Here is a 25,026-nt window from a genome sequence, read left to right as displayed (position 1 = left end):
TCAAAGAACAAAGAACAAAGAAAAGTACAGCACAGGAACAGGCCCTTCGGCCCTCCAAGCCTGTGCCGACCATGCTGTCCGTCTAAACTAAAATCTTCTACACTTCCTGGGTCCGTATCCCTCTATTCCCATCCTATTTATGTATTTGTCAAGATGCCCCTTGAATGTCACTATCGTCCCTGCTTCCACCATTTACTCCGGCAGCGAGTTCCACGCACCCACTACCCTCTGTGTAAAAGGACTTGCCTCGTACATCCCCTCTAAACCTTGCACCTCGTACCTTAAACCTATGCCCCCTAGTAATTGACCCCTCTACCCTGGGAAAAAGCCTCTGACTATCCACTCTGTCTATGCCCCTCATAATTTTGTAGGTCGCCCCTCAACCTCCGTTGTTCCAGTGAGAACAAACTGAGTTTATTCAACAGCTCCTCATAGCTAATGCCCTCCATACCAGGCAACATCCTGGTAAATCTCTTCTGCACCCTCTCTAAATCCTCCACATCCTTCTGGTAGTTTGGCGACCAGAATTGAACACGATACTCCAAGTGTGGCCTAACTAAGGTTCTATACAGCTGCAACATGACTTGCCAATTCTTATACTCAATGCCCTGGCCAATGAAGGCAAGCATGCCATATGACTTCTTGACTACCTTCTCCATCTGTGTTGCCCCTTTCAGTGACCTGTGGACTTGTACACCTAGATCTCTCTGACTGTCAAGACTCTTGAGGGTTCTACTATTCACTGCATATTCCCTACCTGCAATAGACCTTCCAAAATACATTACCTCACATTTGTCCGGATTAAACTCCATCTGCCATCTCTCCGCCCAAGTTTCCAAACGATCTAAATCCTGCTGTATCCTCTGACAGTCCTCATCGCTATCCACAATTCCACCAACCTTTGTGTCGTCTGCAAACTTATTAATCAGACCAGTCATATTTGCCTCCAATCATTTATATATACTACGAACAGCAAACGTCCCAGCACTGATCCCTGTGGAACACCACTAGTCACAGCCCTCCAATCAGAAAAGCACCCTTCCATTGCTGCTCTCTGCCTTCTATGACTGAGCCAGTTCTGTATCCATCTTGCCAGCTCACCTCTGATCCCGTATGACTTCACCTTTTGTACCAGTCTGCCATGAGGGACCTTGTCAAAGGCCTTACTGAAATCCACATAGACAACATCCACTGCCCTACCTGCATCAATCATCTTTGTGACCTTTTCAAAAAACTCTATCAAGTTAGTGAGATACGACCTCCCCTTCACAAAATCGTGCTGCCTCTCGCTAATAGGTCCATTTGCTTCCAAATGGGAGTAGATCCTGTCTCGAAGAATTCTCTCCAGTAATTTCCCTACCACTGACATAAGGCTCACCGGCCTGTAGTTCCCTGGATTATCCTTGCTACCCTTCTTAAACAAAGGAACAACATTGGCTATTTTCCAGTCCTCCGGGACATCACCTGAAGACAGTGAGGATCTAAAGATTTCTGTCGAGGCCTCAGCAATTTCCTCTCTAGCCTCCTTCAGTATTCTGGGGTAGATCCCATCAGGCCCTGGGGACTTATCTACCTTAATATTTTTCAAGACGCCCAACACCTCGTCTTTTTGGATCACAATGTAACCCAGGCTATCTCCACACCCTTCTCCAGACTCAACATCCACCAATTCCTTCTCTTTGGTGAATACTGATGCAAAGTATTCATTTAGTACCTCGTCCATTTCCTCTGGCTCCACACATAGATTTCCTTGCCTGTCCTTCAGTGGGCAAACCCCTTCCCTGACTACCCTCTTGCTTTTTATGTACGTGTCAGACTTTGACCAATTACACTCCTGGAAAGCACCTTGGGATGTTTTGCCACATGAAATAGTGCTATACAAATGCAAGACGTCATTGTTATGGTTAACGGCTCAACTTGCACCTGTTGTAATGACCAATTCACTGATCCTCCAAGCCAAAGAATACAGAGTCCTGACCTGGCTATCTCCACATACAAAAACAGAATCCAATGAATATGATTGGCCCGATACCGCTCAACTGGAACAAATGCTTTCTTTTAAAATATTGCAACTAATTGATTCAGTTAATGGCAACATGTGTAAACAACTTGTGCCACCCGTGTTTATTGGAAAGTAATGTTCTGTAAATGCACTGCAGGCTGGTTCAGTTGCAACTTTCAAACGGAAATTGGGCAAATAATAGAAGGGAAATAATTGCAAGACTGTGAGGAAAGGAACTAATTGAATAGTTCTTTCAAAGAGCCGGTTTAGTCATGATAGGCTGAATGGCCTCCTCCTGTGCTGTATCTGTCTACGGCTCTATGGTTCTTATGTCAACTAAAAGGGAATTAAGGGCAATTTAATATGGCCAATCCACCTAACCTGCCCATCTTTGGACTGTGGGAGGAAAACGGGGCACCCGGAGGAAACTCATGCAGACGCAGGGAGAACGTGCAGACTCCGCACAGACAGTGACCCAAGCCGTGAATCGAACCTGGGACCCTGGAGCTGTGAAGCAACAGTGCGAACCACTGTTTTACCGTGCTGCCCACTTCTGCACCCTCTCCAATGCGTTTACATCCTTCCTATAGTGTGACGCCCAGAACTGTATGCAATATGCCAGAGGAGGTCTAACTAGTGCCTTGTATAAGTTCAGCATAACCGCCATGCTCTTGTTCTCTATACCCCTGTTAATAAAGCTCAGAATCCAATATGCCTTATCAACTCTTCTCTCCACCTGGGATGTGAGGAAAAAGGCTGGGAGGTGGGACTAACTGAGTTACTCTTCAAAAAGGTTGATGCAGACTTAAAGTAGCTAAATAACCACCTCCTGTTCTGTGAATCCTATGATCACTGTGTGTGGGATCTTGCTATGCTGTGTTTCCCTGCGCGACAACTGTGACTGTACCGCAACATGACTTACTTGGTTGTGAAGTGCCTTGGGACAGTTTGAGGTCAGGAAAGGAGTTACGCAAATGCAAAACCTTTCTTCTCTTTATACAAAAAAAACGTATTACCCTGACATCAATAATCGTGCGTATAAACAGCGCTCTTTATTCCAAATGTTCAACGAAATGATGCCCACTGCCCCTTTAATTCAATAAGAAGTCTTACAACACCAGATTAAAGTCCAACAGGTTTGTTTCAAACACGAGCTTTCGGAGCACTGCTCCTTCCTCAGGTAAATGGAGAGATATGTTCCAGAAACATTTATACTGTATAGACAAAGTCAGAGATGCCAGACAATGCTTTGAATGCATGCATTTGCGGGTAATCAAATCATTACAGATCCAGAGATAGGGGGTGATCCCAGGTTAAAGAGGTGTGGATTGTCTCAAGCCAGGACAGTTGGTAGGATGTTTAATTCAATTAACGGGACAATAGCACTTGATCAAGAGAGAAAGCTGTCTATTCTGGTCCAGTAAGAAGTCTTACAACACCAGGTTAAAGTCCAACAGGTTTGTTTCAAACACGAGCTTTCGGAGCACGGCTCCTTCTTCAGGTGAATCACCTGAAGAAGGAGCCGTGCTCCGAAAGCTCGTGTTTGAAACAAACCTGTTGGACTTTAACCTGGTGTTGTAAGACTTCTTACTGTGCACACCCCAGTCCAACGCCGGCATCTCCACATCATATTCTGGTCCAGACACCCCTCGTTGCCAGAAAAGGTACCCATGCCGAGAACAATAAAATCTGACACGCCAACTTCAATGTGCGGGATGGGTAAGGAATAAAACAGATGGCGGGTGATGTGTTTCAGGAAGTGATAATCTTGGGGGAATGCACAAAACTCTGGAACCTTACAACCTCACCTCACCTCTTTATAACACTCTTCAGTGAAATGTTCTACACCTGATTCACGGTCAACGCAATGCTGGCGGATTGCAAATAAACTCCTTAATGCGAAACCCAGCCCTGTAACATCTACCAACCAAATTGTAAAGGGAGACACCAACTATTCCTACTCCACGTATGGACTGCACACAATGAAATGAATGAAAATCACTTATTGTGAGTAGGTTTCAAATGAAGTTACTGTGAAAAGCTCCTAGTCGCCACATTCCGGCGCCTGTTCGGGGAGGCTGTTACGGGAATCGAACCGTGCTGCTGGCCTGCTTTCAAAGCCAGCGATTTAGCCCTGTGCTAAACACAAATGCATAGACTATATTTACTTCCCCTCACCCCTCTTCGAATACATGATGCCACTCATCAAGAAGATTAAACAAGTATAGACACAGTATTTTACTGTTTTTAATGTTTACTCTCTGGCTGTAATGATCTGAAGGACACACACATCTCAATGGACACCAAGAAAGTCGTACTGGAAAATAAGAGAGTTAATGCTTCCCATTATAGTTCTGCAGGATCCCTCTTCATTAGTGGTGACTCTGCTAAATTTTCTTCTTTGAAGCTTTGGTCTGTCATTACAGTAACTCTTTGAAGCCCCGGCTGTCGTTAATTCTAACAGTAGGGGAGCAAGGTCGCGCCGACAGGGTGTCAGGTCAGGATCAATACTGCCAGCACCTTCACGCAAGGCGAGTCAACATGAGAAGTTGGCCAGCTGACCAAGTTTGTTTCAGTATAGTATTTTATGGAATAATACAATATGTTTCATGTGACGAGAAAGGTGCAGAGGCAAACAGCACCCCACATTTATGGGTGAACATAGTAGAATGTTTGGCGCGTTTTACTCAATAATGTATTGCCAAAGAAGCAACAATCGATGCCAAATGTACACCACTGATTTCCACTGTCGACAGTCAACACAATGAAGTTTACATTTTAACAATGCAGAAAGTAACATTGTCCACATGTAGCAGTGTGTTATATCCAAGGGTAACCACTGTGATTTACAACCATAGCAGACAAACACACTGAACACTTTGCGATACAATGGCGCGTGATTGTAAGGGGATTAAAGACATAAGCCTAGAAATTGCATTGTGCGATATTTGCGTTATGAACATTTAATGCGAAAATGACTTTGTTCCCCTATTTTAGCAGAGGCGTTAGCCTGCTGGGAAAATAAATGGATTATTAATTTCAAAGTAATTCAGTTCTAATGGTAGTAGTGCGCGCGTTTGGCCACTTCCATTTCACACAGCAACTTCTGAACTCTTTCTTCATCAGTGTGTGTTTTTAAAACACAAACTGCGCATCTTTCACCAAGCACCTTGCCTCTGCGCCCGATAGATTTTCGCCACTACCTGCGATTGCCTTGCTGAGTAATCGAACAGAGATGCGATTTGCACTTTGGAGACTGCACGCCCCAATGCCTAAACAGAGCAAATATTCCAGCATTAGGAACATTATTACATTCTGTCTGGTTTTCCATTCGTGCTGCAGAATTATTTTTATGCATCTGGATTTTTCTAAATTTAAGAGAAGATTGATGCGAAATAGCATTTCCTTTGATCTTAAAGCATAAATATTTAACTTGGGAACAGACATGTTATTCTTTAACCCTTTCACTGGTCAGACGCTGTTATCAAGTTCAAGTTTTTTGAAAATTGTTATTTACTTGCATTAATTCGGTAACTTCGCCTGTTTTATGGTGCTTATCACTCAAGAACACATGGAAAAATTGCTTGGTGCAGGTGAAATCACTAATTGAAACTTTGGAAATGCATTTCAGAACAATAATCTTTATTATTGTCACAAGTAGGCTCACATTAACACTGCAATGAAGTTACTGTGAAAATCCCCTAGTCGCCACACACGGGCGCCTGTTCGGGTATACAGAGGGAGAATTCAGAATGTCCAATTCGCCTAACAGGCACATCTTCGGTGCCGAGCACCCGGAGGAAACCCATTATTGCTCAGCTATAATTCCCCATAGGAACTAATCATTATCCACGGCCTTTCTTCATAGGTCTGTCTCGTGGATGCCCAGCAATTCAACTGCATGAGGCATACCCACCAAACCTCAGCGAGTCAGGTGAGCACTGCATCAAAGGTTGGTGGGGGGTGGGGGTGGGATGGAATCACTGGCCCATTAGCTTTATTGAGAACTCTGGCAATCTTCCCCCTACTTAGTCTCTTAGTGCTCTGCCCATCAGCTGGTGCAACATACTTCCATCAAAAACACACGGAGGTACAGAACAGTGTCTATCTTTTACACTGTTTTGGGATTCCAGACAGCCTGCCTAGACCAACAAGAAAGATCATTTCTCAGATAAAACTGTCGCAATCTCTCACGGCAAATTTAAAAAAACGATAGCCCACCCAATTGACAGGCAGTACAAAATGGATTTATCACATTTCGCAACAGAGACAGCACGTCACACGTACAAAAGTCAAGATCTTATTGTACTCTCCCTAAGAGTCATCTCTCACTTCACCAATGTGGGAACAGGGCTGATTTGAGCATGTGCTCACATAGACATAGCAAGAGAAAATTCAACTGTACTTTCCATTATCTGATTGAAAAGTGAGCTTCGTGGTGAGAAAGTCCGCCTCTGTTAACAGTTGCAATGTTCGAAGATTTAACAGACAGTTTACCATAGAGGTTGTGGTGAGGTAAATCTGCCCTCTGATGGCAATATTATGATCACGAGCAACGAGAAAACAGCTGCCGCATACAGTGCACCAGAACACAACACAAGAAGATGACTTTAAAACAACCATTTAAAGTTGAAACAGTCAGCATTCAGCTATGGATGGAATAGAGGAGCTCTAACCAGTAACAGCAGTGCACACTATAGAGCTGAAAACAGCAGAACACTGACACTTAACATTACCATACATTTATACAGCAGTCCCTAACAACACAAAACACTCTTAACGCATTTCACAAACATTGACACCAAGCCAAGAAAAGGAGACACTAGGGGCAGAAAACCAAAACCTAGGTCAGGGAGGTAGGTTTTAACCTGGGCCAGAGAAGGGGAGGAAGAAATAGAGGTGAAGATATTTAGGGAGCGCTTAAGGCCCAGATGGTTGATAGCACAGCTACCAATGGTGGGAATAATTAAACGGTATGGTGGGAAATACACCAGAGGTCGGAGCTGGAAAAACACAATTTTCAGAGGGTTGTAGTGCGGAAGATGGTTACCGAGATTGCGCGGGTGCGAGGCCGAGGAGAGCTCTGAATTCAAGGGCAAGAGTTTTACAATTGGTGCATTGCTGGACTGGAAGTTAATGTAGGTGAGTGAGAGGTGATGGTAGAATTGGATTTGGTGCAAGGTGGGAGGGATCGTCAACATGTGGGTACGGTAATCATAAGCTGCTGGCTAAAGTAACCATTTGCAGGTTTTTGTTCTTGTGAATACTGTAGAGCTGAATTAGTAAAACACATGGGGCCGTTGAATATACACTCATTCACAAGATCCTTTGAACAAACTACATGAAATTGTGACATGTTTTTACCTTGAAGTATAAATGCTACCGCAGACCACAGAGAGGTCGCTGGGCATGCAAAACACGAGCGAATATTTATTTTTGACTGCATCTGCTGCTCACTACTTTGCACCTACAGAGCCTTGTAAAAAGAAATCCAGTCCAAGTGTCGAGAGACTGTTTATAAGGCGGGTGCAGCCATCAACGCCATTAATAAAGGTCATGCACATCTTTGCTTCCCACATTGATCATCCAGACAATATGTTGGGCAATAATTGCATATATCTATTTCAAACCCCAAGGAGCACACAGCACCATTTTCTTCCTCTCCAATATCATCAGCACAATTTTCCACTTGAGCTGAATAATCAAATGGTGATATGGTATGTTTTGCAGTGTCGATATGAGAGCAAAAAAAAAAGCAAGTCTATCAACATTACATCGTTACAGGCCGTAGAAACTGGCAACTTCAAGATGACCATATTTAAACCCAGTTTTGTACTGTATCGGTTTGTCTGTATCGGTTTGGTACCAAATCTGCAAGTGCTGTGAGTGTGTGACTGCTGGGTCAGGCTAGCACCTCGCTGCCTGGCCTACTGACTATTTCCAGCATTTCCTGTTTATGGTTCATTTTCCAGCATTCACTGCATTTTTGCCGTTTGCATGAGCACCTCATGCACACCTAATACAAACCAAAACTCAATGTGTGAAATGCATTTGAATCCCTGATTAGCTTTATCGCCCCTGCCCTTTCTCTTACACCTCCAACCTCAGTGCTATTCAGCTCATTCATCTCGGCTGTAACTTGAAACCATCTAAATCATGCCCTGCTTCAAAGACACAGTAGCATGTAAATACCAGGTCAGGGTGAATTCTACCATGTTAACAGCGTGTTACGGCAAATCATCAGAACTGAACTGTGGAGCCACCCATGCAACAATCGCATGATGCCCCCAAGAACACTACTACAGACGCTTCCGCGCACACTCCCAACAGCAACGCACACATGCATGGTGGCACATTGGTTAGCACTGCTGCCTCGCAGCACCAGGGACCTGGGTTCGCTTCCAGCCATGGGTGACTGTCTGTGGAGTTTGATATTCTTCCAGTGTCTGTGTGAGTTTCCTCCGGGTGCTCCAGTTTCCTCCCGCAGTCCAAAAATGTGAAGGTTAGGTGGGATTACGGGGTTTCAGGGATAGGGCAGGGGAGTGGGCCGAGGAAGGGTCCTCTTTTGGATGGCCGATGCAGAACTGATGGGCACTGTGGGCTCCTTCTGCACTGCAGGGGTTCTAAGGTTCCAATAAATGTTTGGGCGGAAAAGTTACCAAGATTAGCAGGTAGATTTGAAGTTCTGCTTCTCCCCTTCACCAGGGGATGAGCTAGTGAGAGAGTCACGCAACATGTTAAATACTAATGCTAGAACTCCTCAGAAAATGATGCTCAATGATCCCAAATGGAGATGGACTCCAGCTTGGTCAACAGAACGTGGATTATGGCTTCACAAGGGTTTCAAGGAGCACACAAGTCAAATGATGTAAGAGAAATACTGCACTCCACTTTCCCCTTTGAGCATTACTACTACAGGATGCTGTAATACTGCGCATGGCTGATGTTACAGTTTGGGCAGCAGGTGTCGTTGCTTTCACCTTGGTGTTGCCTGAAGACAAACAGGAGTTACACTAGCCATGAATTAGGAACTCCTGCAGATTGATAGCAATGGGACATACACATGGGTCACATCGTTGCCAGTCTGACTTGTTGTGACAGCGCTGTAGCACATGCGTCCAGGTCAATCAATACGACTTTATTCAAGTAACTTAATTAATTTCCACAGTATAACATAGTGTTTGCAACACAGAAACAGGCCATTGAGCCCAACACATCTATACTAATGTTTCTGCTCCGCATGAGCAACCCCCCCACCACTCGACTACATTCCATCTATCAATGTATCTTTCTATTCTCTTCTCCCTTATTTGCCAACCTAGCTTTGCCTTAAATGCTATTTGCCTTGACTGTATCACATGAAGTCTCACCACTCCGAGTAAAGATGTTTTTCTGTGTTTATTGGTGAACATTATATAGTTATGCCCTCTAGTTCTGGACTAATTGTTAAGTGGAAACAATTTCTCTTAAATCTACCTCAGAATTTTAAAGACCTCCAGTAATCCACCTCTCGACCCTCTCCGCTTTGAGGAAAAGAACCCCCACTTGTGTAATCTTTCCTGATAGATATAACCATTTGGTATCTCCCCCCTCCCTCTCTCTCATGGAAATGCTGGTATGCCACAGTTTATTTTTTAAATATAAATTGAGAGTACACAATTTTTCTTTTTTCCCAATTAAGGGACAATTTAGCATGGCCAATCCATCTAGCCTACACATCTTTGGGTCATGGGGGTGAGACCCACACAGACACAGGGAGAATGTGCAAACTCCACACAGACAGTGACCCAGGGCCGGGATCGAACCTGCGACCACAGCGCCGTAGATCCCACAGTTTAAAGTGCACTTAGTGAAACAGACCACAGGACAATGTGAGATGCTGAGCAATCTGGATGACACCAGCTGACATTATCACTGCAACAAGCTTGTCCACAACAGACTGCCAACCCGTGGAGGGCTGACAAAGCACTCTGGGCAGCGTCAAGAGAATCCTTTGGAAAACGGACTCTGAAATAGGAAGGCATCCAACTTTTGAAGAAGGATAGAACGAATGGGACGTTCAAATCCAAGGATGGTTATGTCACCACTGTATCAAGTCCTCAAACACTAACTCACACGCACACAGATTTCTCCTCAACTATGGCACACACCACAGCCAAAGGGACACTTTTGTTAAGGTTTTACATCGTAGCATTGCCTCAACCTCAGCCAGTTTAACCCACATTGGCTTCGGGATTGAACCATGTCGCCAATTTGCTCTGGGAGACACCCTGTGGCTTCTTGGTCAGTATTTCAATGTGGGCGACCAACTTCAAAGAGCTGATTGGAGTGGCACCAGATCTTCAGTCATCCAACACAACTGTGTAAGTGAAGTCAAAACATTCTGTCATGAGGGTTACCCTTCTTTGCAACATCCGTTCGTCACATGGCAAAAATCTTAAATCCACAACCCCCGTCTGACAAAATTGCAGTTTTTTTTCTCTCGCAAGTTGCTTTTAAGGGGAAGGATACCTTCTGACACACAGGGTCTGACAATCAGCATGCGTGGTCCCACTGTCTAACTGACAAACACCAGAGTCTTACTGCTCCTAAAACAACAGGCTTCCCCTTCACTGCATCTCCCCCGAGCCCCCAGCCTTGGGGGAGAATGGTGAGGAGGCAGGGACTGCAAACAACCATTCCCATTCTGCACCTTCTCGGTGAATACTGTCTTCAGTAGCAGCCTGTTGTGCACACCTTCTGGCCTATTTAAACTTAGCGGTTAAAACTGCTTTGTGTCTGTTAGGCCATTTCCCTGCTGCTCTCTGGGCGTAAAGCAAAAAAAAAAATTCTCTTATCTGCCAGAGAGACAGCGGTGCTGCTTCGAGACAAAACAATCCAAAATGTGAAACAGGTCAAGCAATATAAATAAAATCAGCTTCTCATCTGCATTACAGATAAAGTCATCAGTAAATAAAGTTGACAAAACACACGCACGCATAACAGCCTTGACTGCGGGCTCGCTGTTTTTTTTTTAAGTGGAACTTAACGACAACATAACAGGGATCTTAACTGAGAGAGAGAACCAGAGGCTGTGAAGTTTTAATGTCCAGAGGGACATCAGGGGGGTGAGCGATAGCTGGTGACAGTCTTGACTCGCCACCTGAGCTAAACCTGGTTGGAGGGCGGGGGGTGCTGGGGGGAGGAAGATGCTGTTTACTAACATTCCCTTGTAAATAGTCACTTGCAAACTAGTCATTATGTGACTCACCGTTCTGGGGACAGGAGGAGAGAGGGAGCCGTTGTTCAGGTAAGGGTCATTGTTGAGGTTGGGGACCATGATGTATCCCGGTTGATAAGTGCAGTAGGCTGGGTTCTTGTACATCGCTGCATCATGTCTTTTACCTCCTGAAGTTTTTTAAAAATAAGAGGGGTGGGGGGAGTAGTGGGAAAGGGGGGTTAGTGGGAAAGGGGGGTTAGTGGGAAAGCGGGGGAGAGAAATGACAGCAGAAATTGCACATTAATAATGATAACACAAAGTTGACTGGGAAGAAGCGAATGCTTTAAGCAGGTTGCTCACCTTCTTCGGTGCTGACTCTCACTTTGTCCCGGAAGGGTTCCTCGCTAACTTGTGTTCGTCTGCCCACCTAGAAAGTCAGCAACAAGTTTGTCTTTAAAAGAGAGACAGGGTAAAATAAAAAGGTTGGAGGTGGCGAGGGGGCTTATTACAGGGTAGCAGTGGGGATGGACGGTGTGTCCGCGGTTTGCTCTGTGTGTGTGTGTGTGTGTGTGTTACTATCTCCTGTTTTTGCTGGTTTGTTCCCCCTCCTCTGTGTGTGTGTCTCTCTCTGTCGTTACCTGGGGTTCGGCCGAGTTGCTGTTGCTCTCGCTGCCCGGGTTAATCTCAGACTCGTTGACCAGCGATGACTTCAGGTCGGCCAGATCCCGCTCCTCGGTGGCGCTGATCTCCGCCAGGATTTTGTCCTCTTGCTCCCCTTCGTCCTTGAACGAGATCATCTCGTCGTTCGCCCCAAGCTCCGGGTCGCCACCGCCATTCAACTGCGGCATCCCCTCTGCTTTTATTGTTGTTGGAACTTTGTTTTGCACAAAATGCAAGAGGTCGTTTCTTGTTATAACACCCCCCCCACAAACAAAAAAATCTGGTGGGGGGGGGGGGGGGGGGGGTCGGGGGAGAGATCTGGAATCTTTAGAAGAGAAGGAAAAAATGACTTGATAAAAAAAAGCCAGTCCTTAAGAAATCTTTTTTTTGCAAAACAAAATTTAAAAATAATCCTCAAATTGCTGGAGGAGAGATTGCTAAATCTCCCCCCTGTCTCTCTCTCTCTCTCCTCCTCTCTGTCTGACCCTCTCGCCTACTTTCTGTTTTCTCCCACTGTCTTGGGAGTGAAGCTAGTTAAAAAGCAAAGACTGTGTTGGTTGTATTTTGTAGACGGCGGAGACTAATGCTTGCGAGAGAGAGAGAGAGAAATAGCAGAGGAGGGGAGGAGGGAGGCGAGGAGAGATCAAAGCTGTGCCGCCGGAGTGATTGGCAGTTCTGATTGACTGGGGGGGTAGGAGTGGGGGAGCTCTGCAATTGTCCTTCAAGAACTGTAATGAGATGCAGAGCAGCCTCTGCAGGCGAAGACCTCAGAGGTTTTACAACACAGCGAGAATTTCCTCTCCCCCCCCCCCCCCCCCCCCCAGTCAATGCACAATCACCAGCCCTATTTTAAATCCCACTTTTGCGCCTTATTTTTGTTTAATGCTCGCTAGATCACACACACCGTCGTGGGGTTTAACCTCAGGATTTTAGAATTTAAAAAAAAACCTTCCTGCAAAAAAATAAAGTACTCCCAAGGATTTTTAAACCGGCGTTTCCATCAGCGAGAAGGAAGCTAAGTTAACCACCTTCCCATTTTAAAGCTGCATTTTCATAAGTGTGCAAAATGCCTGGATCAAACGTCCCACATCAACTTCATAGAATTTACAGTGCAGAAGGAGGCCATTCGGCCCATCGAGTCTGCATCGGCTCTTGGAAAGAGCACCCTACCCAACGTCAACACCTCCACCCTATCCCCATAACCCAGTAACCCCACCCAACGCTAAGGGCAATTTTTGGATACTAAGGGCAATTTATCATGGCCAATCCACCTAACCTGCACATCTTTGGACTGTGAGAGGAAACCGGAGCACCCGGAGGAAACCCACGCACACACGGGGAGGATGTGCAGACTCCGCACAGACAGTGACCAAGTCAGAATCAAACCTGGGACCCTGGAGCTGTGAAGCAATTGTGCTATCCACAATGCTACCGTGCTGCCCATAAACTTGGCACCTTAGATCAAAGGCATTGAGTTACATCCATCCCTTACACAATACAGGACTACCACAGGTACGATTGGGTATGCTGGGCAGCATTGTGTTCGCCTGTCCTTTCCCAAAATGTTCCTTTTTAAAAACGCACACACATACAGGAAAATAATATTATGTTTAAACCGGGGGAATTCTTCAAAGGAAAGTCAAACAGTCCCAACCTCAATAGTGCAGCCCTTTTCTCTGTTTATTATCTGAACTCACATTTTGTGTGTGTGTGTGAAAATCATAGCAGAATCCTGCACCCCGTGTAAATAAATATGCACTTGACAATCTTAAGTCAACTTCTGCCCTAGACAATGAAATCTTCAACCGTACACGGGAAGTCCACATTGGCCAGGATGTCCTGAATATGTCATGCTTAATAACGAGGAAATGCCATTTCTCTCTTTTTTTTCGTTGTTTTTAGTCTTATTTACCCGTCAGATGGTGTCCAGCTTCCCCAGACATCTCTCGTTATGTATATATATATATTTAACACTCAACCATTACCCATTTGAATATGGGTGGCCTGTTCACTGAAGATGCGCTTTATTTGTATGGGCATGGGATACCTGAGAGAATGAAGGACAAATGAGCTGCTCTTTCAAAGGGCTGCCACATCCACGATGGACCGAATTGCCTCATTTCCCCCCACCCCCACCCATTAAATTCCACAATTCTATCCCATGAATTTGTAATATTTTGTTCTCGCGGAAATAAGATGATTTTATTTTTCCAATAGCAATCGCAATACCAAATAACTGTTCTCTTGCAGGGTGATCGATTTGAGGGTTTGCCCAGTTTGGACTGCGTGCCTTTGAACCCTTCCCAATATGGTTTGGCGCTCTATTGAGAAAAAAAGGGGGGGGCAGAAGGAAGGAGGAGGGGGTTTGATTTATGCCAAGCTCATTAAGCTCAGGAAGCTTCGACTCCAACGCAACACTGGAGCAGAGAGACCTGTTGCACCGTCAGTGGAACTGAGACACACAGCGAGAGAGAGAGAGAGAGAAAGCAGTGAGTGTTTGTGATGGAGGTACTCAATCCCTCTGATCTGACCGACCTTCCCTCAAACTCAAAACACAGAGACACGCAACAACAACAACAACAACCGTCTTCAGCCCAGAGAAAGACAGCGAAAGACTGATTTGAGGGGGGTGGAAATCACATATAACTCAACTAACTTGTGTGTTCTGGGCTGATTCCATCTACAAAGCGTGAAGGACAATTAAAATATAAACATTGCAGCAATCCTGCTCTTACAAATACGGTCTAGGTATGAAAATAAGGTAAAACCAAGGATCGAGTGGAACAAAAGCCGAGTGAGAGTGTGTAAGGGGGGCGGGGGGGGGGGGGGTGAGAGAGGGAGAATTGTATTTAAAGATTGTGGGACAAGACCCTTTGATCTGACCGACACAGGCTAGACGTGGCACTGAGGAACCTTGAACATCAGGGCAAGTCCCCAGCAAGTGAGGGGGGGGGGGGGGGGGGGGGGGGGGGGGGGGGGGGGGGGATGCCAGCACTTTGTGTGTGTGTGCTTTTAAACATCTTTAAATTCGGTGTGGGAAACATCTTCCCTGAGACCACCCCCCCCCCCCCCCTCTCCTTCCCTTTCATCATTGCCGACAGGATAAATCTGGATAAACAATTTGAGTTGGGGGGGGGGGGGGGGAAGAGGGTGAGGGGTGAGTGAAGGGAGAGGAGGCAAAAAAAAGACATTTTTTTTGCAGGAGGCTTTTCTTTGAAGGGGAATTTAAAAGTTTTGCAGAGGGAGGGAGGCAGGGGGAGGGGGTTGCAATCTGTTTTAACATTGCTCCAGAAATTCCTCTTTTTCTCTCTCTCCCTCTTGTTGTTGCTGCTGTAGAAATTCCTGCTCTGGGCTTGCACATTGCGTGAGAAGCAGGTTAAAGGGAGGGGGGGGGGGGGGGGGGGCTGATCTTAGAAAGCAGGAGGAGGAGCCGGCTCTGTCCCTTTGATCTTTCGGCGGCCGCTTTCTTCTCCCTCTCTCCCTCCCTCCCTCCTTCCCACATTTGGGAAAATGCCCAACCAGAAAAAAAAAACGCAGATATTTCCACGTGTGCCAGCGGAGGCTGCAACGGTTCACTTCCGGGTAAGGGGAACGAGAGAAGGACGGAAAATAAAACACACAGAAAGATCAAAGGGGTTTGAGATCTGGATACAATGTGGAGGGAATCAAGGCTGGACCAAATCCAACTCCCCCCCCCCCCCCCCCCCCCAGCCAGAGATAAAACTCTGCAATTCATAAATTTAAACTCAGCTGTGATCATGACTTGGGAGTCAGTTCGGATTCAATGAAGAATGTTGCTTGCAACTGAAATGTTGGTTAGGGTTTTTTTTCTTTCAACACTCCTTTAAACTGACACATTAACCCCCCCCCCCCCCCCCCCCCCAACCAACACGTTTTCCCTGTTATTGTTGGCCTCCCTCAACACTTTGTCCTTGTGTGTGTTTGCACATTTGCCTTTAACATCAGAGCGATGATGCCAAGCCGGGACTCTTCATATGTATGTCAGTGTGACATGATTCCACCCAAGAAGATTCAGCCCCCAGTTTTGTTTCCTTTTCCCGGAGATCCCATAAGGCCTTATCTCTCTGACAAGGAAAAGAGACAGGCGCCTTGAAGAGGAAAGCTCATAGGAACAGGAGAAGGCCATTCGGCCCCTCAAGCCTGCTCCGCCATTCAATGAGAATGAATGCAGCATAACTAAACAGACCTGCCTTTGGCCCATGTCCCTCAATGCCTTCGCTTAACAGCTGATGGAGCATCAATTGCAGTTTTTGGAAGAGTGTTTAAACCTCCACCATGTGGCTAGCTCCAGAGGCCAGCCTTAACCAAGGCGGACACACCAGTCAACGGGGTGGTGCTGGGCTGCTGCACTCTCTGAGGTGCTGCCTCTCAGATACTGAGTCTTCCTGCTCCGATCACTCTCAAAGATGCCATGGCATTACTTTAATAATAATAATCTTTATTGTCACAAGTGGGCAGCACGGTGGCACAGTAGTTAACACGGTTGCTTCGCAGCGCCAGGGTCCCAAGTTCGAATCCCGGCTTGGGTCATTGTCTGTGTGGAATCTGCACATTCTCTCCGTGTCTGCGTGGGTTTCCTCCGGGTGCTTTTCCTCCCACAGTCCAAAGATATGCAGGTTAGGTGGATTGGCCATGCTAAATTGCACTTAGTGTCCAAAAAGGGTAGGTGAGGTTACTGGGTTACGGGGATAGGGTGGAAGTGTGGGGCTTAAGTGGGGTGTTCTTTCCAGGGGTCGGTGCAGACTCGATGGGCCGAATGGCCTCCTTCTGCACTGTAAATTCTATGTCAAGTCGGCTTACATTAACACTGTAATGAAGTTACTGTGAAAAGCCCCGAGGCGCCACACTCCGGCGCCTGTTCGGGTGCACAGAGGGAGAATTCAGAATGTCCAATTCACCTAACAGCACGTCTTTCGGGACTTGTGGGAGGAAACCAGAGCACCCGGAGGAAACCCACACAGACACGGGGAGCACGTGCAGACTCCACACAGACAGTAACCCAAGCCGGGAATCGTACCAGGGATCCTGGCGCTGTGAAGCAACAGTGCTAACCACTGTACCACCGTGCCGGAGAAAAGCGGGAGAGTTCCCCAGTTTCCCTGGGCGATATTTATCCCTCCGCCCCAGGGTAACGTGTTCGCTCCGACCATCTCCAGCTGCTTCATGGTGGCCTTCCCTCCGCGCGGAGGTGAACAGTGGGGTTGTTGTGCTGGTGATTCTGGTCTTATTCACGTGCCTCTGGTAGTGAACCAAACCGTTGCAGTCTGCAGCATCCAGCCGTCAGCTGGCAAATGGCCAAATAGCATTAATACAAGGAATAGGAGCTGGAGTAGAACACATGGCCCATCGAACCTGCTCCGCCATTCAATATAATCATGGCTGATCTTGGGATTCAACTGCACTTTCATGTCCCCCTTATCCCACCCACCCCCATTCCCCCCACCCCCACTACCACCACTCCCCACAAATCCCCAAAAATCTGTCCATCCCAGCCTTTAGTACATTCAACAAAGGAGCTTCCAGACCCTCTGCGGTAGAGAATTCCAAAGATTCACAACCCTTTGAGTGAGGTAATTTCTCCTCATCTCAGCCCACTCTCTTATCCTGAGACTGCACACCCCTCCCCTCAGCCACGTGTTAGATTCACCGACCGGCAGAAACAATCTCTAGGTGACCATCCTATCAAACCCCTTTGGAACCTTGTATGTTTCAATGAGATCCGCTCTCAGTCTCCAAAACCCCAGAGAAAATAGAGACAATTTGCAAAGACTCTCACCAATCAGGTCACTGATCAAAAGTAAGGGGTCACTCACTTAAGGCAGAGATGAGGAAAAAAAACCTTCTGTCAGTGAGGATTGTGAGTGCCTGGATCGCTCGTCTTCAAAAGGCAGTGGAAGTTGAGTCTCTGAATACTTTTAAGCCAGAGCTGGATAGATTCTTGATTATCATGGAAACGGAAGGTTATTGGGGTAGGCGGGAATGTGGGGTTGAGGTTACAATCAGGTCACCCACCATCTACTTGAGTTTTGGAACAGCCTCGAAGGGCTGAGAGGCCTCCTTCTCACCTAATATGTATGTTCCTAAGTCTCATAGGATTACCCCCCCCCCCCCCCCACCCTCTCATTTCAGGAATCTATTTAGTGAACCTTCATTGTACTGCCTCCAACATTAGCACATCTTTTCTGAAAGGTGGTGACCAAAGTGATGAACCATCAATTGTACGTGAGACGAGTTGCTGTACAAAAGTTAGGCTTTAATAAGCTAGAAGTTAGCCCTGCGGTCGACTACAGTAAATGGACGACCGCCGGGCGTTCTGGCTATTTATACCTCGACCTGGAGGCGTGGTTAACTCAGCCTCTCGACCAATCGGAGAGCCGTCACATGACTGGTCTCAACCAATCGGTCGAGAGGCACATGACCGACCAGGGCCAATGGTAAGCCGGTGTTCTGCACCAATGGCAGACAGCTATGCAAATCACACAAAGCTGCCCACAATACTCTGGCTATGGTCTCACTAAAACCCTGCTATTGTAAAGAGCTGAGGCCCAAGCATTGGCCCTTATGGTACCTGACTATTCCACTACCTGCCATCTTGAAAATGCCCCATTTCCACACACTCTCTGTTTCCTGCCTGTTAGCCAATCCTCTGCTCATGCTAATACATTATTTTTAACTCCATGCTCGCTTAACTTGCCTATGAACATTTTGCCACATAATAATCTTAGCATCATAGAATTTACAGTGCAGAAGGAGGCCATTGGGTCCATCGAGTCTGCACTGGCCCTTAGAGTCCCACACTCCACCCTATTCCCGTAACCTAGTACCCCCACCTAACCATTTGGGTGCAAAGGGGCAATTTGTCACCCACGTAACCAGCACATCTTTGGACTGTGGGAGTAAACCGGAGCACCCGGAGGAAACCCACGCAGACACGGCGAGGAAGTGCAAACTCCATACAGTCACTCAGACCTGGAATTGAACCCGGGTCCCCGGAGCTGTGAGGCAGCAGTGCTAACCACTGTGCCACCGTGCTGCTTGTAATGCCACGTAAATGATGAGTACTGATCCATCTTTATCTTTTAAAAAAATCTAAAGTGCCCAATTCTCCGCCCCCCCCCCCCCCCCCCCCCCCCCAATTAAGGGGCAATTTTGTGTGGCCAACCCACTAAGATCATAGAATTTACAATGCAGAAGGAGGCCATTCAGCCCATCAAGTCTGCACCGGCTCTTGGAGAGAGCACCCTACCCGACCCCACCTCCCCACCCTATCCCCATAACCCAGTAACCCCACCCAACACTAAGGGCAATTTCTGGACACTAAGGGCAATTTAGCATGGCCAATCCACCTAACCTGCACATCTTTGGACTGTGGGAGGAAACCGGAGCACCCGGAGGAAACCCACGCACACACGGGGAGAACGTGCAGACTCCGCACAGACAGTGACCCAAGCCGGAAATCAAACCTGGGACCCTGGAGCTGTGAAGAAATTGTGCTAACCACTGTGCTACCATGCTGCCCAATTACCCTGCACATCCTTAGGTTGTGGGGGTGAGACAAACATTGCCAAGATCCCCATTTTTGATATTCTCCAGCCTCCCCGAACAGGCGCCAGAATGGATAGTGAAGAAGGTTATATAAGACTGCAACAGGATCTTGACCAATTGGGCCAGTGGGTCGATGAATGGCAGATGGAGTTTAATTTGGATAAATGTGAGGTGAATACAGAAGTTGGGACGTCTTGTTAACGTTGTACAAGACACTGGTAAGTCCACACATGGAATACTGTGTTCAGTTCTGGTCACCCTATTATAGGAAGGATATTGTTAAACTAGAAAGAGTGCAGAAGAGATTTACGAGGATGCTACCAGGACTTGATGGTCTGAGTTATAAGGAGAGGTTGGATAGGCTGAGACTTTTTCCCCTGGAGTGTTGGAGGGTTAGGGGTGATCTTATAGAGGTCTATAAAATAATGAGGAGCATCAACAAGGTCAACATCTTTTCCCAAAGGTAGAAGAGTCTAGAAGTAGAGGGCATAGGTTTAAGGTGAGAGGAAAGAGATCCAAAAGAGACCAGAGGAGAAATTTCTTCACACAGAGGGTGATGAGCATTTGGAACGAGCTGCCAGAGGCAGTGGTAGAGATGGGTACAATTTTGTTCTTTAAAAGCAGTTAGACAGTTACATGGGCAGGGTGGGCATAGAGGGATATTGTCCAAATGTGGGCAAGTGGGACTAGCTTAGTGATAGAAACTGGGTGGCATGGACCAGCTGGGCCAAAGGGCCTCTTTCCATGATGTAAACATCTATGACTCTATAACTTAATCATTTATTCTGAATAATAATACAGCACATAGTTAGATTATCATTAGATATCAGTTATCTCAATTCTCACTAGGAAATGTAGTCCAGGTTTGAGAAGTCACAATAGTGGTCTTTACGTCATTAGTGAGTCTTTATGAAATGAAATTTCAATATTGCATATTGATACGTGTGCTCAATAGACCTGTGAGGAACGTTGACAGTCTTCAGCTCTACAATATGGATGTGGACTCATGCCAACTGTAAGAGATTGGGTTACACTGGTAAGTATCAAATGCTCTCCACCAGTGATTTTCAAATCATTTTGTCTGTGGGACAAGTATTGGCACATTTCCAGGAAACCTCTGTGCTAACTTGTAAAAGATAGTGTTCGCCATCAACAATGACAGCCTTGGCAAATGATATCATTGAGGATGTCTTTTTTTCAAATGTGATCTCGGGATACAGGCATTATTGGCAACGTTTTTATTCATTGTCCACCCCTGGTCGTCCAGAGAAGATGGTGGTGGCCCTTCCCCTCAAACAAAGGTACATCCGCAAAGCATTGGGGAATTTTGATCCGGATGACGAAGGAGCAACCAAGTAAGGGTGGTGTGTGACGAGGAAGGAACGTGAGTTGATAGTGTTCCTCTAACATTACTGCTGTTGTCCGTCTTGGCGGTACAGATTGTAGAGGTGGAGGATGTTGTCAAAGGTACATTGTTGAGTTACTGCAGTGCCGTATATAGGTGATGCACAGTGCAACCACAGTCTAACAGCGGTGAACTGAGGTGACTTTGAGTTCAGTTATAGAGGTACCTGGCTAGAGAACTGCTCCATCCTGACATGTGACATCCACTGAGGTGAGTGATGAGTATTCCATGACACTCCTCACTTGAGCCTTGTAGATGGTGGAGGAACTTTGAGAGGCTGTGATGTAGTCCACGAGTGGCAAAGCACCCAAACTCTGCCCTAGTATTATGATCAGTGTAGATAGAACTGGTCCATTTCAGCTTCTGATGAATGATGACCCAGAGAATATCAAAGATGGGGATCTTGGCAATGTTTGTGCCATTGAAGGTCAAGGGGAGGAGGCTAGGCATTCCCTTGATAAAGATAATTAGAGGGCATCAGGGTGGCTCAATGGTTAGCACTGCTGCCCACATCGTCGAGGACCAGGGTTCGATCCCGGCCCTGGGTCACTGTCCGTGTGGAGTTTGCACATTTTCCCAGTGTCTGCGTGGGTCTCACCCCCACAACCCAAGGATGTGCAGGGATGTCAGGGGCTGGTTTAGCACACTGGGCTAAATCGCTGGCTTTTAAAGCAGACCAAGGCAGGCCAGCAGCACGGTTCAATTCCCGTACCAATCTTGGTGTCATCTGCAAACTTACTAACCATGCCTCCTACATTCTCAGCCAAATCATTTAGTTATGCACAATTATTCTCACACTTGTTTCATTTTCCCTCATGCCCTTCCCAGTTTGATTTTGTTTCACACAAAAGCAAAAACATTGCCGGTGGTGGAAATCTAAAATAAGAATAGAAAATGCAGATAACACTTAGCAGGTCAGGCAGCGTGTGTGGTGAGAGAAACACCGTTAAAGTCTTAGATCGGTGCCACCACATAAGAACTGGCAGATTGTGGTATAAAAATCTCGGCTGATGCTCCAGTGTTGCATTGTTGGTGGTGTTGCCATTTGTTGAGGTGATGAATAAGCGTCCTCTCACCTGTGTGTAAAACATCCCACGACAGTATTTTGAAGAAGAGTTGGGGAATTCTGCATATTTGCCCCTCAACAACTGAAACAAAATACAATTGTTTGGTTATTCTCACCTTGCTGGTTGCAAATTGGTTGCCATTTTTCCTACATTACAACAGCGACCACACTTCTAAAGTACTTGGTTGGCTTTAAAGTGCTTTGGGAAGTCTGAGGCTATGAAAGAGATTGTATAAATGTGAGTCATTTTGTTCATTATGACAAAAGGAAGTGAGTAGCAGAGTAGGAGGAACATTTGGACAAGAGAAGCGTCCCATGGCCCACAAATGTGAAGACAGAAGGAGGGGTAAACTCCATGGTGTAACCCACTCTGCACCTTTTGTCTCATGATGTCTTTAAACCATTACAAGGGGACATAAATTTAATGTTAATGGTAGAAGATATAGGGGGGATGTCAGAGGTCGGTTCTTTACCCAGAGAGTAGTGGGGGCATGGAATGCACTGCCTGTGGAAGTAGTTGAGTCGGAAACATTGGGGATCTTCAAGTGGCTATTGGATAGGTACATGGATTACAGTAGAATGATGGGGTGTAGATTAATTTATTACTAATCTAGGACAAAAGTTTGGCACAACATCGTGGGCCAAAGGGCCTGTTCTGTGCTGTATTTTTCTATGTTCTATGTTTATGCAAACCCTTACAGGTCTGTGTGCTTATAGGCATTTTACTTTCACATTTCTCTGACACAATAGCATGCTATTTACCCAGCCTTTACAATGTATTCATTGATGGAACTGTGTGTTGCCGTGAGTCCTTATAGTTGTGATTCCTCCTCTCACTCAATCGCTTGAGTTCTGGAAGCCTCAACTCAGTCGAACACCAAAGCTCAGGATTTCCCATTGATAACATGAGCGTATGCTTAACGTCTGTGTATGATGTCTTTCTCTCTGTTTATTTTCAACAAGTTAATGTTTCTGCTAATGTGGAAGACAAGGGGCTGTCACACTAAAGTGCTAAACATGCATGCTAACGTTGGTTCAAGTCGACCATCGCACCTCGAGGCAGCGAAAGAATAGATAAATGGAAATATTGGGCGCGATTCTGCGGCCTCTTTACTCTCTCACTCAAGTGAAACGAGGCCGATGAATAGCGGGAGAGGCCAAGAACTGGGCAGGCGCCAAGTGGTCACGCTGGTGCTGATTACTACTCCTTTTGAAATACGTGAACCTGGCGGATGGGCTTCTGTGGGGAGCCAAGGAGGTGAGAAGCCATCTTTGCTCACAGGCACAAAGCCCGGGTGCGGTGGGCTTGCCACCCCAGTGCTCGATGGGGGTGAGGGACCCTCGGCTGGGGATGGGATGTCAAAGGAGCGTGGGTGTGGAAACCATCGGGCAACAGCTTGCAGCACCACCATGCCAACCCTTGGATGGTGTATACCCATTCCGGGGGCAACCCTTGTCCCTGCCCATCTGCCCCAACAACCACCCATAACCCCCACTGATTGCTGAGCCCTCTGGCAGTGCGGCTGAAGGCTACCGCTGATAGGGAATTGGCAATCGTGGCTAAGTGAGAACTTCACACATGCCAAGTGGATTCCCATGGGTGGGCGGCCTTGTTACATGTGGGACTCATTGCCTAGCATCCGTATCACACCTTGATGCCTGGACACTGTGCTTGAACCCTGCGGGAGGCAATACCTCACACACAGAAGCCAACATCCGAACACCGAGGGGATGGGACATAGCCGGAGGGTGGGTGAATGCCACAGGGAGGGGGAGATGCCTGGACAGATGGGCAAAAGGTCTGAAGGTCAGCTGCATTGCGGAAGAAAGTGACAGAGGCATCATAATGGTTGTGTAAAAAGGTGTTTAATGTGTTTGACAATACCCCACTCCCAATGGCGCCACCCCCCCCCCCCCCACCCCGCCAACCCCCAGTCACCCTCCCCACCCTCTCCCCCGGTGCCCACAAGTGATCCTCAACATGCCTCACCCTTCTAGCTCTACCACTAGCTCTAGGTGTTTCTCCAGGATGCACAGCAGAGGTGAAGGCAGTCAGCTGCTTACCTCATCCCTTACCTTCAGTGCCCCTGGCGGGTGACCTCTGGGGGCTCTGGGGTAGGAGGGCCACAGCTCACTTGTCAGCGGCACATGCACAGCCGCGCCACCCTGTCCTGTGTGCCGACCCCGAGAAGCAGCCTCATCAGAGGGGTGGAACAGTTGAGAGCTGGTGACCACTGTCACCACTCCATGGGACGGATCCGGGTTGGCACTCAACGCTCCCTCCTCCCGGTCGGTGTCCATAGGGCCCTGGCGTTCACCTTGGGATGGAGGGGCATCTAGTTCGAGCCCAGGCTGCTCCTGCATCATCTGGCTCTGCCAGCCAGGGTGATTCCCTATAGTCCCCACCATCATGTTGATGCCCCCAGCGATGCTCCTCAGTGACTGGGCCATGCTCTGCAGCGCCTGGGCAATGCCTACCTGCGACTGGGACAAGCTCTTAAGCACCTCAGCCATTCCCAGCTGAGAGTGGGATATGTCCTGCAGAACCTCATCAAGGTCGGCCTGGTACTGGGTGACGTCCCCCAGTTAGTCGGACAGTCTGTCGAGACCTTCAGCCATGGCTATCATTGACTGCGACGCCTTGGACAAAATCACTCATGGTGCTGATATTGTGCGCCAAGCTCTCCTCTGTGGTCGCCACCCTAGCAGTGTTGGTCTTGGTGTCACACATTGCCGGCACCATATCCTGCGCTAGTAGCCTCTGGGGCTCCTCCAATCAGCTACGGATCTGCTGGAGTGACATCTTCCCCTGAATGTCACGACTGTACTCCACCACCTTGATCAGCTCCGAGTACCTCTGTACCACAGGCTCAGCATCAGGCTGGGACCCAGCTGGGTCCTGGGATCCAGCAGCCCTCTGACTACAGTCTCGCCTGGGGGTTCCTGCCTCCACCTGATGTACATCAACAGCAGTGCGGTGCTCACCAGATTGTGCCCCAGAAGCCTGACCACTAACATGTCCCACCGAGGTGTGCGTATCTGCGCTGATGGAGGGTGGGGTGACAGCTGTGCCACAACTATGATGGTGGCACCCTCGGAGCTCTCCTCCGAGGTGGTCTCCTCGGAAT

At 47.2% G+C, this 25,026-nt stretch overlaps 1 protein-coding gene across 5 annotated transcripts in view; it reads right to left on the bottom strand.

The window, feature by feature from the left end:
* lef1 (lymphoid enhancer-binding factor 1) overlaps positions 1–12,532 on the bottom strand; it is a 196,586-nt gene extending 184,054 nt beyond the window's left edge. For 3 of the 5 annotated variants that reach the window (XM_038792693.1, XM_038792688.1, XM_038792691.1), the window contains exons 1-3: positions 11,840–12,530; positions 11,562–11,628; positions 11,253–11,389 (exon numbers count right to left, since the gene is read on the bottom strand). In XM_038792693.1, coding sequence (XP_038648621.1) covers positions 11,253–11,389; positions 11,562–11,628; positions 11,840–12,049 — 414 coding nt within the window. In that variant the 5' untranslated portion in view covers positions 12,050–12,530. Of the gene's footprint in view, positions 1–11,252; positions 11,390–11,561; positions 11,629–11,839 lie in introns of all 5 variants that reach the window. The other 2 variants (XM_038792690.1, XM_038792689.1) reach the window with 2 other exon arrangements.
* Between the last annotated feature and the right edge of the window lie 12,494 nt (positions 12,533–25,026).

The sequence above is a fragment of the Scyliorhinus canicula genome, chromosome 3 (assembly GCF_902713615.1).
Source record: "Scyliorhinus canicula chromosome 3, sScyCan1.1, whole genome shotgun sequence".
NCBI lineage: Eukaryota > Metazoa > Chordata > Chondrichthyes > Carcharhiniformes > Scyliorhinidae > Scyliorhinus > Scyliorhinus canicula.
The sequence above is the reverse complement of the archived record's forward strand: the minus strand, read 5'-3'. Positions and strand labels throughout refer to the sequence as shown.